An 18,748-nucleotide genomic window follows, 5' to 3' on the forward strand; every position below is an offset into this window, starting at 1 on the left:
TTGACTAAAACCTTGGGCTTAGGGAATATGTTGCAAGAAGAAGAGAGGTGGAAACTTTCAAAGAGGCAATCCCAGATTTCAGGGGTTTAGCAGCTAAAAGCGCTGGGATCATTTCAATCAAATGCACCCTGGTCCCAACCTGGTTCTGTTCTGCTGGATTCTGTCCCTACTTTCCCCAAGTGTGGGTATCTGAAGATCTGAAGTGATGTTTAAAGGGATCCTCTGTTGCATTTAGGGTGATATCAATGGATAGGTAAGCTCTTTCACGCAGACACTTTCAGTTTATAAAGCCGTGATGGTAGGTTCTGCACAACCTGTAGGTTCTTCTTTTCATTCCCAGTGTTATTTCACCCTCATTAAAGGTCTCCCTCAAGGTGCACCTTCAAGTTCTTCTTTCTGTTTCCATGTCTGAGAGCTGCCAGATGAAGTGTCCTCTTTATAATACCAAAAGAGGCCATTTGGTTCATCAAGTCCACGCATCCACTCACAATATTCCCATCAATCTTATTCCCCAACTGCCAGGCCCGCACAGACAGGCCCCTCCCAATTTCCACCCAGTAAACAAGAGTCACCTTGTCACCTGCAGCCTATTTAAACCCAGCTCGCTTGTCATGTTAAGTATCCGATCTCACATGTTTTACGGCCCCTTATGTTACTTTGCAAGTTAAAGTGATTGCTCCGCTGCTCTGTGCTCGAGTCAAACCTCCTCAAACCAAACGCTGACAGATCAGAATATGCTCACCTAAAGGAAATCGTCTGTCGAAAGGAGTACAGGATCCCAAAGAAGGAGGAAAACATCGACCGATCAATGGAGCTTCCCGCTGTCAGCCAACTCTCCGTCTCAGTACAGCAACCCAGCTCCAGTGAACCTCCTCCCTCAGAGCCCCGGATTCCGATGCCTCCACAGATCCCCAACCCAATGCTGCAACTTCCTGTCCCAGTAAATCTGACACTTACACAAGCTCCAGTCGTCTGTGCTTTCTACAGACTGAACCAAGATTGCCGTCATCATCTCTCTGCTGACTGGGGCAATAAAACCACCACATGCAATAATCATGAAGATTTCACCAATGAGATATGTCGGGTTCTTGGCCATCCGGGAAGTGGAAGGGGGCAATGGGTCAGATACCTCACCTGCAAAAGGCTCATGCTCGTACTGGATTACACTATGAAATTCAGGACCCTCGTGGCAGAGTGCAGCTGAAATGCAAAAGCACTGCTGTCTATTATGATCACAGCCTCTAAGAGTGCTTGAAGGATGAGCTGTTCACCCAGGCGATGCTCACTGACATCAGCTCCATAGGGCAATTCTCTCTTTCTGTCCTCCTCCGAACCCCGACTCTGGTGGTTTCTGGCACAGCAGGCAACTTTCTGGACTGGACTACTGAGCCTGTCATGTGTCCCTTCTGCGCCACAGCCACTGATGGATGTCTCTTGGGGTCTCGGATGGTCAGGGCGCACGCACGCCTGTGTACTTGAACATTAGAAATCACCCTGAGTCCATCCAATTCCTTCTTCTCAACTCACCCAAAACTCCTCTCATCTTGGGCTGCCCCTGGCTCTCCATTCACAGCCCCCATTTCACCTGGTCACCCGGTTCACTACTGAGATAGTGACCCTCTTGCCTGCAACCTCAGCTGACTTCACGCAGTAAATCCTTGGAGACGAAGGAAACCCTCGACCTCACCAAACTCCCACAGGAATACCATGACCTACCTATTGCCTTCATTAAGAGGAAAGCCAGCATCCTACTGCTTCACGGACCACATGACTGAGTAATTGACCTCCTCCCAGGTGCCATCTTTCCCTGAGGCCGTATGTTCTCCCTCTCCCCACCTGAGACCCAAACCGTGAACGACTACTATAATAGCCAAGGTGCTAGTGCACGGCTTCACTCAACCATCCCGGTCTCCAGCTGGTGCAGGGCTTTACTTTGTCAAAAAGCAAGATGCAGGTCTTGGTCCCTGCATTGACTATCATGGATTCAACAAAGTTACCAGTATGAACCACTACCCACTCCTTTTGATGGATAGCGTATTCAGAATACTCCAAGGTGCCTAAATCTTCACCAAACTGGATCTATAGGGTACATACAACCCGATGTACAACTTTGTACATCCACCAGGGAGGTGAGTGGAAGACAGCATTCATAACACTCACTGGGTTGTACACATACCTGGTGATGTCTTTCAGACTTTCTATCAGTCCAGCCATTTTCCAAGCCTTCACGAACAAGATTCTCTGAGACATGCTACACAGGTATGTGTTCATCCATCTTGATGACATACTCATTTTCACCAGGAACATGTCTGTCACATCCGTTCAGTCCTTCAGCATCTCCTCGGAAATGAACGGTACTGCAAGTTAAAAGAGGCCAATTTCACATCCCAGTGATTTCTTTCCTAGGTATGTCCTTTCACCCCCAGGCATAACCATGGACCCAGAGAAAGTGGGCGTCTTCATTTTATGGCTCCAACCACACTCCCTCAAACAGTTACAACATTTCTTGGGCTTCTCCAACTTCTGCAGTTGTTTCATCAGGAACTACAGCCAAATCGCCTGTCTCACCTCCCTCATCCAGTCACCTGCTTCACCGATAACCTGGTCTGCCGCTACGGAATACGCCTTCGAGGGGCTCAAGACTCTTCAACACCAGTCCCATTTTCCATCATCCAACCTCCCTCCAGACTCTTTGTAGTAAAAGTGAATGCAACAGATGTGGGCACCAGTGAGGACCAGACAGGAAGGTGCACAAGTTCAACTGTAAACAGCACCATTGTTGAGAAGGAGGCAGAAGGCTATTTGCCAATAAATGGGCCTTGAAGGAATGGAGACATTGGCTGATGGGAAACATCAAACCCTTTCCAATATGGACGAACCATCAGAAACTCATATCCACACAACAGACCCACCTACTCAACCCATGTCAGGCTTGCCGTACCCTCTTCTTCGAACATTTCAACTTCACCACCTCCTACAGACCCATCTCCAAGAATACTAAGGCCCTGTCGTGACATTGTGTCAGACCGGGGTCTCCCACCTCTGGTGAACCTTCTGCTCCCTCCTCCCTGCCTTAGTGAGTTTTCCCTCTGGCTATCATCCGCAGACTAACGGTCAATTAGAAAGAGCCAATCAGCAAGTGAAGTTTCTGTGTCGCTTTGCCATCTCCACCCCTTCCACATAAAAGAAGTATCAGCTCTGGCTGAACTGCCTCACAATCTACACACCTCCTCTACCACAGGTATGTCACACTTTGCAGTGTTTCCTGTTGTTCCCCATGGAGGAGCTAATATGGCAGAAGTCCTGTCTGCCACAGCCCTAATTCATCACTACCAGAATACTTGGGAAGGAACACCAAGGACCATCCCAGGAGCCATCCGCTCCTACTGCCATCAGCCCAACCACTGTTGACACCCAGCCAGACCACTCTGGCCTGGGGACCATGTCTGGCTATCTACCTGAGATCTACCTCTGCACATCAACTTCTGCAAGCTCTCACCCTAGTTCATTGTTGTTTTCATATTACCCTTTGCATCAACCCAGTCATTTACCATCTCCATCTGTCACTGTCCCTCAGGATCACACTTAACTTCCACATGCCCTGTTTCAAACCCATTGTCCTTGGACCACTCAACTCACCAGAGCCTGCACCTCTGGAACCAAGTACACAGTTCACTTGTTGATGGACTTGAGTTGTCATGGTCAGGGTGTGCAGTATCCAGTCAACTAGTTTTGCATACGGCCCAAAGGAGAGGCCTTGGGTGCTGTTCAGTTTCATCTTGGATCCAACACAAAACAAGGAGTTCCACCAGACCTATCCAGATCACCCTGGGCCTTCAGTTGCCAGTCGTAGGAAGTGGGGTCCTATTAGGCCTCCCAGTCTCCATCCAGCTAACAGGAGTCAGCTGCCTTTCATTTCCAACGCATCACCTGCAAACTATTTAAACACAGCTATTATCCACATCCCTTTGTTCGCTCATTCAAACCAGCCAGACTCAACCAGTTGGTCCTAGACTTCAATCCCTTGTTGCCTTTTCGAGTTAAATATCCAATCTCTCTTGTTTTGTGGTCCCTTATGGTTTGTTATTTTGCAGCTTATTATTAAAATGGTCGTCTCTGCAGCTCAGCATTTGGGTCAAGCCTTCTCGACATTTTCTTATACCAACTTACCAACTTATTTCCCTGTAACTATTCTCTCTCACATCTCCATCAACTCTTCCCTGATTTTTCTACCACCTACACAGTTTAGGAATGAATTACAATGGTCAGCTAGTCCACCAACCAGAGGACATGAGAGGAAAGCAGGACACTGGGGGAAGCCATCCCATCACAAGGAAAGTCTGCAGACTCTATGCTGAGTGGGACAGAGGTCTAGGATGCTGTTAATATTAGGCATGACAGTGTTGTCCAACTTCTCCAGATTCAGATTCAGATCTAACACAGACCAGTTAAGATTGTGAACTCATTGGGGACCCCCTGTGATTCCAATGGACTGTCAGCATCCCTCTCTCTCTCACTGCTAACTTGATTTATGCTCAAAAGTTAACCTATGATTAAAAAAAAACACCTTTCAAATATTAATTATAATAGCTTAGCTCAATCTTGAGCTAAATCACTGAAATTTCAGTGATTTCCTGCTTTTAAACCTTTGGTGAAATGGATACCAAGACTGTAAATCATATACAACATCTAGAAATCTGTTAGAATGAATAAGTAATGCTGGAAGAACTCAGCAGATCAAGCAGCATCTGTGGAGACGAGAAGTTGTATATTGACGTTTCTGCATCATGACACTGCTAATTAGAAGAATTAAATGGATTCTTTTGAATAATAAGCCTATGTTAACTCTTAGAACACTTCAGGATTGGAGAGAATCATTAAAGCCCAAGACTAAGCAATTGTGATGGTTTTACTAGAGTCATACATGTATATGTTGGACCTCACTTTTTTTGAAGCACTTAAAGCATTATTTGAACCTTGAAACGAGGTGAGTTTTATTGTGTAATTCCTCTATTTTGATTTCCAGGTGAACGTTTTGGTTATGGGAACACTGAAAACCTTTGGGATTTTCTTTGTGACCTTGCAGGAAGTATTTGGAGCCTCCTCGGAGCAGATCAGCTGGGTCGGCTCTATTATGTCCAGCCTCCGCCTCTCTGCAGGTAACCGGGTTTGATTGGAGAATGGGTTGGTGTTGTGGTGCCCAATCCTATGCAATCTGCAATATGCAATTTTAGTTTTAACAGTTGTGCCCTATTGAAGTTTTTTTTGTTTCCTTTGCTTCTTCCTCACATGCTGAAAGAGTTAATGCGAAGATACAGATTCACCACCTTTAAGTGCTTTTTCATTAAACCTTGAATGTGAATTGAGGGGGGTTGGGGGGCTGGTTACTTAACTGTGAGAAGCTTCACAATAATTCAGTCTCTACTCAGGGGATGGTTTTTGACGCCCTCCCTGGTTGTGAAACACAGATGAAAATGTATATAAAGCATAGACATTTGTTGCTGCCTGATTTCTTGTTCTCTCCTTCCACTACTCCTTCATTTTTGTCATTCTGTCTCACACAGTCTCTCTCTTTCTCACACTCACTCACTCTTTTTCTCTCTCTCTGTGTACCCTGAAACTTTGCCCCAAAGTCAAATTCTGTAAACTGGGTTTGTTCCAATTCTTAAAAAAACATGAAAAGCTGGCAGAGCTCAGCAGGCCAGACAGCATCTATGGGAGGAGGTAATAACGATGTTTTGGGCCAAAACCCTTCATCAGGAAACCCTCCTGATGAAGGGCTTCAGCTGGAAACGTCGTTGTTACCTCCTCCCATAGATGCTGTCTGGCCTGCTGAGTTCTGCCAGCATTTCGTGTTTTTTTTATTTATTTCCAGCATCTGCAGATTCACTCGTTGCTCCAATTCTTTTTCGGCATTTACAGCGTAACATTGGCATAGTCACTGAGACACTGTGATAGACTCCCATCACCTACGCCAGGTCAGCTGACGTGGGTGATGGGGAAGTGCTGGTGTGATCAGCAGATGGCGCCCCTGAGCCAGGAAGGGGACAGTAAGCAGTGCCAGTGTTGCACCTTGGCCTGGGATTACAGTATTGATGCTACTTTGGGCATCTGTCACCGTGGTGTGAATAACACGTTTTTTAGTGTGAAAAACATCTTGTGTGAACTCCTTCCCAGAACTTCCTGGTAGGGAATTTATTGTTCTTATTCCCCTTCTCTGAGTGAGGCCATGGTGAAAGGGCAGGAAAGATGCTGCCCTGTAATGCGCAATTGTTCTGATAGTTGTCACCATCTTTCCAACAATTTGCTCTTTGGACACTGAGGAGGCTCAAAGCTGTCACTCGTAACTCAAGTTATGAATGCAGCAAAAGATTACTAATTAGCATATTAGACTCTCTGAAGATAAACTACCTTGGAGTACTGTTTATTCTTACAAAATGCCATTCTCAGTTTCGATTTTATTACAACAGTCATGGTTTTCATCTATCCTTAACTCCCTTAATTCACACAGCTGATCCCGCACCCATGTAAACCTCTTCACCCTCACCTGCAAAATGTTCTGAATCATCAATATTCCACTTTTACTGTTCCAGAAATTTGATTTCAGAACCTTATTCTGATTTCTCCAAATCTTCTCCCAGAGCAGGCCTTGATCGCCATTGTGTTCAGGTAAAACCAAACTTCTTTTTCTTCTCATCCTCTGCTCCGTTATTGATGTCAAGCTCTCGATGTCACTTTCTCAACACATTGAAACTCTCCCCAACTCCCATTCTTCCTGCATTTGGGAATTCCCTCCCCACAGTTTTAACAAATATATTACAACTTAGTAGTAATTGCTAAGTGGAGATTTAACCTCATAGGCTAACCATTGAAATTATGGGTGTGTTGAGTCATAGAAACATAGAAAACCACAATACAGGCCATTTGGCCCACAATGCTGTGCTGAACATGTACTAAATTTAGGAATTACCTAGGGTTACCCATAGCCCTCTATTTGTCTAAGCTCCATGTACCTATCCAGAAGTCTCTTAAAAGACCCTATCGTATCCGCCTCCACCACTGTTGCTGGCAACCTATTCCATGCTATCACCACTCTCTGCGTAAAAAAACTTACCGCTGACATTTCCTCCATAGCTACTTACAAGCTGCTTCAAACTGTGCCCTCTTGTGCTTTTTAACCAATCAATGTGCTGTATGTCCATTTATGAAAATAGACAAGAATCTTCTATCTTCCTCTGTCTGCACTCTGAAGAGCTCTCACCAAATCCACCTTCATGTTTTCAGCTTTACCCCCTCTTACCAATGGCTCCAGCCTCCTTCCTCCCACCCAACAAACCCGAATGAAGAACCCCATCTTCTGGGCATGGGGACAACATTTTAGAGGATTGACAACACTTTAGAGGACAGGGGGAATTACAAGGGGAAGGATTGTTGCTTTCAGCTTTCATCCATTCATATAACCATATAACAATTACAGAACGGAAACAGGCCATCTCGGCCCTTCTAGTCCGTGCTGAACGCTTACTCTCACCTAGTCCCACCGACCTGCACTCAGCCCATAACCCCCCATTCCTTTCCTGTCCATATACCTATACAATTTTTTTTTAAATGACAAAATCAAACCACTTCTACTGGAAGCTCGTTCCACACAGCTACCACTCTCTGAGTAAAGAAGTTCCCGCTCATGTTACCCCTAAACTTTTGCCCCTTAACTCTCAACTCACATCCTCTTGTTTGAATTGCCCCTACTCTCAATGGAAAAGCCTATCCATGTCAACTCTATCTATCCCCCTCATTATTTTAAATACCTCTATCAAGACCTCCCTCAACATTCTACACTCCAAAGAATAAAGACCTAACTTGTTCAACCTTTCTCTGTAACTTAGGTGCTGAAACCCAGGTAACATTCTAGTAAATCTCCTCTGTACTCTCTCTATTTTGTTGACATCTTTCCTACATTTTGGTGACCAGAATGGCACACAATATACACAATTCTCTTTGGCATTATCCATCTGTAGTTTCAGTTGATAGATGTGGAGCTCTGCCAGATGCAGAATGACTCATCAGACCACAAGATGATGTCCTGGTAGCACAGCGGTTAGAGAGATGCTACAGTGTCAGAGGTCAGCAAGCAGAGTTCAACTCCCGCCGCCGTCTGTAAGGAGTTTGCACATTATCCCTGTGACTGTGTGGGTTTCCTCTGGGTGCTCTGGTTTCCTCCCACACTCCTAAGATGTATGGGTTGTGGTTAAGGTTGGTAAGTTGTGGGCATGCTATGTTGGTGCCAGGAGCATAGCGACACTTGCAGGACGCTTGCATCAGATCCTCAGACTGTGTTGGTCGCTGACGCAAATGACGCATTTTACTGTGTGTTTCGATGTACGTATAAAGCTCATCTAATCTAACTCTCCTAAGTGGAGGGAAAGTACGTCACAAAATAAAAGAGAGAAGAATTTAAAATGCTTAACCTGATCTTCTCTGTGCAGGTCCAATTGCTTCGGTTGCTTCTGGGAAGCTGGGGGATCGGTGGACTTCAATTCTGGGCTCTGTCCTCGTGAGCATGGGATTTCTCATTAGCATGCTGGCTACCAATGTGGTCTTCCTTTATATGTCTCTTGGAGGTGTTGTTGGTAAGAAGTGTTAATTCTGTCAAAATCAGTTTCAATATGGTGATCTTAACTATCTTTACGCGTGATTGTTGGGAATGTCCAAGGGCTTCTCTGTAGCCAAAGAGTGTCTTTTTGATAACTTTTGGAGGGATGTGTTAAAAGCACTGACTATAATCAATAAACTATATTCACACATTGTCCCATCACCTTTCTTAATTATCAGCTTTCTGCACTAGTAGCCTGTATGTTCCTTTTTATCACTCTCCCAGTTGTCCACATAATTCCCTCTCGTCCCACCTCCCTACCACTTACCCCACCCTATCTGTTTCTATCTGCCTCTTTTGTTGTCTTCTTCCATCTACCGTTCACCTGCCCCTGTCCTCCATTTCCACCTATCCCTCATCCCTTATCTGGATCTATCTGCCCATCATCCTTCACCCTTCCTCAGTCAGCCAATCGCCTGCTGGCCCATTTCTCACTATTCCCTCTCTCCTCATAATACTGGCTATCACTCTTCACCCTCAGTCCCGATGCAGGGTTTCAATCTGGAATGTCAAGAATTCCTCTCTCCCTACCACCTCTACCTGTCCCAGGTTCAGCAGTTGAGTTCCTCCAGTAGGTTGCTTGTAATTCCAGATCAGTGGTCTCTCTGTACATTAAGCTAACATTGATAGTGTGGCTATCCCACGACTTCCTATATTAACGTTTAGATTAGTGAATACATTCATAAAAGTAACTTAGATATTTTCGTCCCTCGTCTGTCAACCTATGAGATTTAAGCACTTCCCAGAAAAATTACTAAACATTGTAAAATCTGAAATAGCACAAGAATTGGAAAAGATTTTTAAAATGTCATCCTTGACATTCAGCCACTTCACAAAGGTAAAGTGAAGAGTGACAGCTACAGGTTAGAATGCTTTATTTCATGAAAGAGCGGTAACAGTTGTGGGGCAGACGGGTCTATACCGGTGGTACAAGCTGAGCAGAAATGAGCAGAGATGAGTATCTCAGTGGAATTAATGACCAGGGCATTTTAAAATAATAAATGATATAAGATAAGGTCCCAATGGAAGCCATGGAATTGCTAATAGTTCTCAAGCTGAAGTATGTATAAATAAAATTCAGAAAATGTTGAACATAATCAGCACATTAGAAGCGTAGAAATCTATAGCACACAACAGGCCCTTCTGCCCATGATGTTGTATCGACCATGTACCCTACTCTAGAAACTGCCTAGAATTTCCCTATTGCATAGCCCTCTATTTTCCTAAGCGTCATGCACTAAGAGTTTCTTAAATGACCCTATTAGGTGGAGAGGTAAACAGAGTTGGCATTTTAGGTTGAAGACCTTTGATCAGGCTGGAAGAGAGAAGAGATGGTATCTTTGTTTCATGCAAGATGGGGAAGGCTCAGAAATATGGTGTTTGACAGGAAGGATGGTGGCGCAAGACAAAAGGGTAAAAATGGGATTTAAGAGCACTGTAGAGGAAATAACCAAAGCTATCTGAGATGGTTAAACTCAGAATTGAGCCTGGCCTGAATGTATCTAATCAGAAAAAGGAGTACTGTTGGTCAGCTTTAAGCCTTATTGGAACAATGTACAAAGGTCGTTATGGGAACCGATGATTATCAGGAAACAAGTCTCAGTTGTGTGCCTGCAGACTGACATGAAATCCCAGTATATTAAACTGCATTGTGAGCATAAGGGCATTTACCGGAGTAGAAAGGATAAGGGGTGGCATGGTAGCATAGTGGTTAGCGCAACGCTTTACATTACCAGCGACCCAAGTTCAAATTCCCACCACTGTGTGTAAGGAGTTTGTACGTTCTCCCCATGACCACACAGGTTTCCTCCCGCTGTCCAAAGATGTATCAGATGGTAGATTAATTGGTTATTGCAAATTGTCCCATGATGACTCCCTGATTAAATCAGCAGGTTGCTGGGCAGCACAGCTTGAAGGGCTGGAATGGTCTGCTCTGCACTGTATCTCAATACAACTAAATGTGTACATCACTCTAACACGTGGAAGAAGTAGATGTTAAGAAAGTTGATGCTGAAGATGAAAGTGTTTTATCTCATGGGAAGGTGTTTAGGGAGGGAAAGGCATGATTGACTTAATTAGGGATTATCGAGTGATTGATTACTTTGGAGCTCTGAAAAGGGAGGGTGCAGTGGTACATAGGATAAATCGGAGGCAGCAGACAATAATCTGTGGAATATTAAGGCTGATGATCCTGATGAGGGGTCTCAACCTGAATCATCAGCTGATTATTCCTTTCCATAGCTGCTGCCTGACCCTCTGAGTTCCTCCAGTGTTTTGAGGAAACATCTCCCTTCATAAATACTCCTGGCCTGTTGAGTATTTCCAGTGTTTTCAGTCTTTATCTTTATCTGCAATTATTTGTTTTTGACATAGTGGAATAAACATTATTTCCAATTGTTCATGAAAGGCCCACCATAGCTAGGAACCATTTGATGCCTCTCACCAATACTTTTACTTGAAAGAAATGAAAGGAGTCAAAGCGCAACAGAGATAAATATTGAACGTAATCACGTAAAATATGCAAGGGACAACAATAGTATTTCATGTGACAAAGGTAATTTGCTATTTGCACATATTCAATAGTATTCTTTCCAAATCCTTCATTGACGGTTGTGAATGTGGCTGTACAGGTTACATTTCTATAACTCCACCTACACTTGAGAGGTTAACACTCTTGTAGTTTGCTCGTTTGCAATTCTAGCTCATAATTGCATGTTAAGAGATTGCTCTGTCAAGTTTATGTTAAGTCAAGCAAGAGAAAGGAGGGTATGATCTGATTTGTGCTGTGATCTGATCTGCTCTGATTTGGAAAGAATGGACAGTTGCCTACATCCTGTGTCAGTTGTTATGTGGCAGACCAGAGAGACAAAATGTTTAGAAGAAGACAATAAGGTGTGAATGTTTGTTGCAGGAATTGGCTTTGCTTTTCTCTATCAAGCAGCAAGTGTCATGCAGGCAAAGTACTTCAAAAAAAGACTTGCTACAGCCTACGCCATTGCAAGGTCAGGAATGGGCCTGACATTTGCCCTCGCCCCTTTCACACAGTTATTGCTTGTAGAATATGATTGGCAAGGTAAGTAATGTGTGCTTTAATTCTCTTAACCAGTACAGATCACTTTTTATCATAAATTTTAAGAAGTAACATTTGTCAAAGAAAATTTGCAACTAAGAAATAGGAGGGGGATACTCCACAATGCCTCAAATCAGCTCTCCCATTTAATAATATTATGGTCAAGGAACAGAAACAGGTGCTTCTGCACCAACTTTATAGAGATACAGCACGGAACAGGTCCTCCTGCTCAATGAAGCACACTACCCAGCAATCGGCCAAATCACAGAACAATTTACAATGACCAATTAACCAACTAACTGGCACACTTTTGCCCTGTGAGGGAAAAAGAAGCACCTGGACAAAACCCATGCTGTCATGGAGAGAACTTACAAACTCCTTTCTGACAGCGCCAGAATTGAACTCCAAACTCTAGAATGCCCTGGGTTGTAATAGCATTGCACTATCCACTACACTGCCACAACTTCCACAAGAATCCTATTTAAGTTAGTCCATTTTGCCTATGTTTGTTCCATATCCCTCTAACCCTTTCCTATACATAGACCTGTTCAAGAGTCTTTTAAATATTATTATTGTGTCAACAACTACTTTTGGTAGTTCATTTCATATATGCATCACTTCAGCAAAAAGAAGTTGACCCTTCCTCTCTTAATTTAAACCTAAGCCTTCCAGTTATTGATTCACTTTCCCTGGGAAAAAGATGACCCTCATTACGTTTTACATCTCTGGAAGGTCTAACGCAGGGTTTACCATCCTGGGGTCCATGGACCCCTCAGTTAATGGTAAGGCTCCGTAACATAAAAAAAAAAGGTTGGGAACCCCTGGTCTAAGGTCTCTGTCTTCATTTTAAACTTCAGCTTTCTATCTGATTTTCCCATAACAGTTTCAATGGAGAAACTGATTCCAGGGGTGACTGCAGTCCTCAAGATAAGCTTGTCAGTGAGTGGGTACAAATATTGGTTAAGCTGCAACAGTTGTCCAACATATTCTTGAGCCACAGAGCCAGATGCCATTCCTATTTGACAAAGCATTTCTATATCCACTCAGCCAGATGAAACGAAGAGAATTCACCAGGAGTTTTCATTTAATTTTTTAAAATTTCCCTCTATAATTTTTGTAGACAGATGGCTGAAACTCTAGGGAATATCTATAATAATAATTGATATCTGGTGTTTATGAATGTGGGGAAATTAGCAGAGATTATATTCATTATTGCCTTAACTTGGATGGAGTCATCAATGATTCACTGATACAACTGAACATAAATCTTGGAGTTTCTGTAAATAAGAAATCACCTGTAGGACTTCTAAATATTGAGATCCTGTGTCACATCTGTGGGACTATTCCTAAATATAAGTCCTACTGTGGTAAATTTACAAATATTAACTATCTCAGAAAATCCTCTGGAAACAGTAGTATGTGGAAATTCTCTGTCGACCAGTGTTTCTGCCATAATTCTAAACGTTAACATAATGTGTCTGTAAGAGTAACATGTCTGTAGGATTTTCTCTAAATATTATCACACTTAAGAAACTCTCCAATAGTACAAAGTTTAAAGTAATTTTATTATCAAAGTAGGTATTTGTCACCATATACCACAGTGAGATTTATTTTCTTGCAGGCATTCACAGTAGAACATAGAATATAATGGATTCAATGAAAAATGACATACAAACAACCAATACGTAAAAAGAAAACAAAACAAATTTAAAAATATATAAATACATAATACTGAGAATATAAGTTATAGAGTCCTTGAAAGTGAGCTCATTGTAAAATACTATGTTCACTAAATTCTAATACTGTATATGTAAAGCTTTTCCTATATATTGGTACCTGGAGCGGCTTTCTGGAAATAATTACACGCCTGTGATACTTTTGCAAAATATTGACAAACCTGAAAGACAGCTGCTAAACTTTTATAAGTTTGCAAGGACTCTTTTGTAAATTTTAATAAACCTCTGGGATCTTCTATCACACCTGTGGACCCCACACAAAGATGACCAGACCTGTTTGAAATTACATCATAAAAGCAGAAGAAACTCTGCAGATATCTTCACTGAGTGAATAAATAGTTAATGTCTGATTTATTTTGTCCCTACAGGTGCATTGCTTATTTTGGGAGGTATAATGCTGAACCTTATTGCTACTAGCATGTTATTGAGGCCAATTTACCTCCAGGAAAACCAGCCCAAGACCTCAGAATCAACTTCCAACACAAAAACACTCATAAATGCTCAGAACAGTCTTTTTCAGAATGGAACGACTAAACAAGGTACCTTTGAGAAACATTCAGAAGGCTGTTTAATCTCTGCCAACCCCACACTGAGTCATTTGGCAATTGGTCACCTTGGTGATTCCAAGGGCCATGATACCTGTATCTTGACTGACGACAGCCTAAGCATCAATCCGTTGCGAGTGGAGGCGGAGACCAGCATCACACATGAGAGCATAGCCTTTTTGGATAAAGTAACTTTCAAAAAGACTCACAGTGAGATTGTTGATTGCTCGAGCAAGGACAAGGGAACGCAAAGCCTCCCTCCAAAGGAGAAGCTTCTCGACTTCTCACTATTGAAAGATCCTTTCTTTTGTATATACACCTTCTCAGTGATGTTCAGTCAGTTAGCATACTTCATTCCATACTTTCACCTGTCGGCCAGGGCCAAAACCTTGGACATAGATGCAATGGATGCATCCTTCATCATTTCTGTCGCAGGTAAGCTCAGTGTCAAAAACATTTTGTTCGAATTTTTGCTATTGGTATCCGCTCAAGGTATGCATTAAATCAGTGGTACAATGATCTCCTCAATACCACAAATATGTTGTGAATCCTCATGTATACTTCTCGGAATTAAATCCCAAATCTCTGAGTGAAGGTATTGCAATGTACATTAAGTGGCCATTTTATTAGGTATACTTGTACACCTGCTCATTAATGCAAATATCTAATCAACCAATCATGTGGCAGCAACTAAATGCATAAAAGCATATAAACGTTGTCAAGAGGTTCTTGTTCAGACCAAACAATCAGAATAGGAAGAAATGTGATCTAAGTGATTTTGACTTTGGAATGATTGTTGATGCCAGTTAGTGAGGTTTGAGTATCTCAGAAACTCCTAATCTCCTGGGATTTTTAGGTAAACTCTCTAGAGTGGTGCAAGAAACAAAATCCATGAGCAAGCACAAATCCATGGTCTATCGAGACTAATGGATGCCTACACCATGGAGAGCATTCTGGTTGCATCACTGTTCGGTATGGAGAGGACACTGCACAGGATTGGAAAAAGCTACAGGAAGTTGTAAACTCAGCCTGTTTCATCATTGGCACTATCCTCACTGGCATTAAAGACATCTTCAACATGCAATGCCTCAAAAAGGCAGCATCCATCATTAAGAAGCCATACCAGTTGTTTACAATACATATTAATGATTTAGACGAGGGAATTAAATGCAGCATCTCCAAGTTTGCGGATGACACGAAGCTGGGCGGCAGTGTTAGATGTGAGGAGGATGCTAAGAGGATGCAGGGTGACTTGGATAGGTTAGGTGAGTGGGCAAATTCATGGCAGATGCAATTTAATGTGGATAAATGTGAGGTTATCCACATTGGTTGCAAGAACAGGAAAACAGATTATTATCGGAACGGTGGCCGGTTAGGAAAAGGGGAGATGCAACGAGATCTGGGTGTCATTGTACACCAGTCATTGAAGGTGGGCCTGCAGGTACAGCAGGCAGTGAAAAAGGCAAATGGTATTTTGGCATTCATAGCAAAAGGATTTGAGTACAGGAGCAGTTGTACAAGGCCTTGGTGAGACCGCACCTAGAATATTGTGTGCAGTTTTGGTCCCCTATTCTTAGGAAAGACATTCTTGCCATAGAGGGAGTACAGAGAAGGTTCACCAGATTGATTCCTGGGATGGCAGGACTTTCATATGAAGAAAGACTGGATTGACTAGGCTTATACTCACTGGAATTTAGAAGATTGAGGGGGGATCTTATTGAAACGTATAAAATTCTAAAGGGATTGGACAGGCTAGATGTAGGAAGATTGTTTCCAATGTTGGGAAAGTCCAGAACAAGGGGTCACAGTTTATGGATAAAGGGGAAGCCTTTTAGGACTGAGATGAGGAAAAACGTCTTCACACAGAGAGTGGTGAATCTGTGGAATTCTCTGCCACAGGAACCAGTTGAGGCCGGTTCATTGGCTATATTTAAGAGGAAGTTAGATATGGCCCTTGAGGCTAAAGGGATCAGGGGGTATGGAGAGAAAGCAGGTACAGGGTTCTGAGTTGGATGATCAGCCATGATCATACTGAATGGCGGTGCAGGCTCGAAGGGCCAAATGGCCTACTCCTGCACCTATTTTCTATGTTTCTATCACCCAGGACATGCCTCATTGCTACCGTCAAAGAGGATGTACAAGAACCTGAAGACACATACACAATGTTTCAGTAACAGCTTCTTCCCCCTGCCTTCATATTTCTGATTGCACAGTGAACCCATGAACTCACTATTTTCCCCCCTCTCATTTGGCAATACTTATTTCATGTAATTATTCTTGAAAAAAGGATCTAGTGCTTTCCCAGTGTATATGATGAATAAATTCTTCTAGGGCTTCCAGCCGGACACAGGTATTGATTTTAACTATGTTTTGATGACAAACTCTATCATCTTCATCAGGGGTTATGCTTGGGTATGTCTAGTCCGGTGGTATCCTTGTTGCCCATCCCTCCTGATTGGTTGTTAGATTGCTAACACGAGAACATCTGCAGATGCTGGAAATTCTAGCAACACACACAAAATGCTGGTGGAACACAGCAGGCCAGGCAGCATCTATAAGGAGAAGGACTGTCGACGTTTCGGGCCGAGACCCTTCGTCAGGACTAACCGAAAGGAAAGATAGTAAGAGATTCTTCTCATATCATTTCACATTTTCCCCTCCCCTCCTACTTTCAAATCTCTTACTATCTTTCCTTTCAGTTAGTCCTGACGAAGGGTCTTGGCCAGAAACGTCGATAGTGCTTCTCCTTACAGGTGCTGCCTGGCCTGCTGTGTTCCACCAACATTTTGTGTGTGTTGTTATGTTAGACTGCTGAAGCTTCAACTCACAACTCACAAGGAGCTGGTTGTGGATTACAGGAGGAATGGAGATGGGCTAACCTCTAATGATATCAATCTATCTGTGGTTGAGAGGGTAAACAACTTTAAGTTCCTCGGTGTCCTGGTATGGGAACCGTACCTCCCTTCATCGCAGGACTCTGCAGAGAGTGCTGTGGACAACCCAGCGCATCTGTAGTTGTGAACTTCCCATGATTCAGGACATTTACAAAGACAGATGTGTAAAAAGGGCCCATAGAATCACTCGGGACCTGAGTCACCCCAACCATAATCTATTCCAGCTGCTACCATCCGGGAAACCGTACCGCAGCATAAAAGCCAGGACCAACAGGCTTCGGGACAGCTTCTTCCACCAGGCCATCAGACTGATTAATTCATGCTGATCTGAGTGTATTTCTATGTTACATTGACTGTTCTATTTATTACAATTATTATAAATTACTATGATTGCACATTTGGATGGAGATGTAACATAAAGATTTTTACTCCTCATGTATGTGAAGGATGTAAGAAATAAAGTCAATTCAATTCCATTCAATTATATGCAGACTAGAGCATCACAGTATATTCTCAGTGACTAATCCCTATTATATCATCATTCCTTAATTGTCACCTTATAAATTCAGGAATTCAGTACCCAACAGTATTCAAGGGAGCAGCTTTTCCTTGAGGACTGCAGTAACTCAGGAAGATGGTTCACTAAGATGCCTCTCAAGGGCAATTAGGGTGGGCAATAAATACCAGCTATACCCAGCTCCGTAAAAATGATGAAAGAAAAAGTAATCAGATCTAAAGGCGGAGATACAAAACAAGATTTGCACCAATTGTTCCCTAAACTTTGTGCATGGTCTGTCAAGGATTTGCCTGCCAATTATCTGCTTCCTCAGGCAGCACATTTGAAATATTCATTACTCTCTGTTTGAAAAGATATGCCTTAGGCTGCATTTGAATTTTTCCCTTCTCATCATAAGCCTCTGCCCTCTAGTACTCAACTCTCCTACTCTGGGAAAAAGACTGTGATTATCTAGTCAATCTCTGCCTTTGCTGCCCGACCTGCTGAGTTTCTCCAGCAGTTTTTGTGTGTTGCACTGTTAAGGACCAGCTGAATTATTGGGACTCCCAGGATAGTGGTGCTGAAGCAGCAGTACTTATTGTGGAAGCACAACTCCTCATTCAGTGCCATTCTCCTGGCGGGCAGGTTGCCCATTCTGACAGGTTTGGGCTGAGCTTCTGTTTTTCCTGATGTAGCGCCCGACTGTCCGTGAGGCCCACCCACCCTCAAGAGTTCAAAACACAATACAGGAGCAGAATTAGAATATTTGGCCCATCTGGTTTGCTCTGCCATTCTCTCATGGCTGATGTAATATCCCCTTTAACCTCATTTTCCTGCCTTCTCCCCATAATCTTTGATGCCATTACTAATCAAGAACCTATCAACCTCCAATTTAAATACAGTAAATGACATGGTCATGAATCCCACAGATTCACCATCCTCGGGCGACAGAAATTCCTCCTCATCCCCGTTCTAAAGTGCCGTCCTCGTATTCTGATGATGCAAAACGTGGTGGCCAATAATACTGCAGTTTGGTACACTGGAGGTGCATAGTTCCAAATCAGTTGTGCACAATTAAATTTTCATAGTCCTCTGAATAAAATAATCCATGGACGTGCACAACGAGAGTTCACAGTTGTGTCTCAGGTAGGTTACAAATGAAAACCCCAAATGTCATTCGGCACAGAGTAGTGACAACCTTCGTAAAAGTGTTGAGGTGAGAAGTGTTTTAAGACTCTGCGGAGGAGGCTGCAGAAACCTTTCTTCAAGACGAGCTGGAGTTCACCTGGGGCTGGATTAGTCACTAAGAATACACTGTGATGCTTCGGCCTGTTGTATACAGACCTATCCCCCA

The 18,748-nt window shown here is 43.1% G+C and overlaps 1 protein-coding gene across 3 annotated transcripts in view; it reads left to right on the forward strand.

Annotated features, from left to right (window-relative positions):
* Positions 1–18,748, forward strand: part of slc16a4 (solute carrier family 16 member 4) — a 95,271-nt gene that overhangs the window by 58,024 nt on the left and 18,499 nt on the right. For all 3 annotated transcript variants that reach the window (XM_059950375.1, XM_059950376.1, XM_059950377.1), the window contains exons 4-7: positions 5,027–5,159; positions 8,487–8,630; positions 11,565–11,726; positions 13,828–14,439. In XM_059950375.1, the coding sequence (XP_059806358.1) occupies positions 5,027–5,159; positions 8,487–8,630; positions 11,565–11,726; positions 13,828–14,439 (1,051 nt within the window). The remainder of the gene's footprint in view (positions 1–5,026; positions 5,160–8,486; positions 8,631–11,564; positions 11,727–13,827; positions 14,440–18,748) is intronic.

This window comes from Hypanus sabinus, chromosome 25 (assembly GCF_030144855.1).
Source record: "Hypanus sabinus isolate sHypSab1 chromosome 25, sHypSab1.hap1, whole genome shotgun sequence".
Classification (NCBI taxonomy): Eukaryota; Metazoa; Chordata; class Chondrichthyes; order Myliobatiformes; family Dasyatidae; genus Hypanus; species Hypanus sabinus.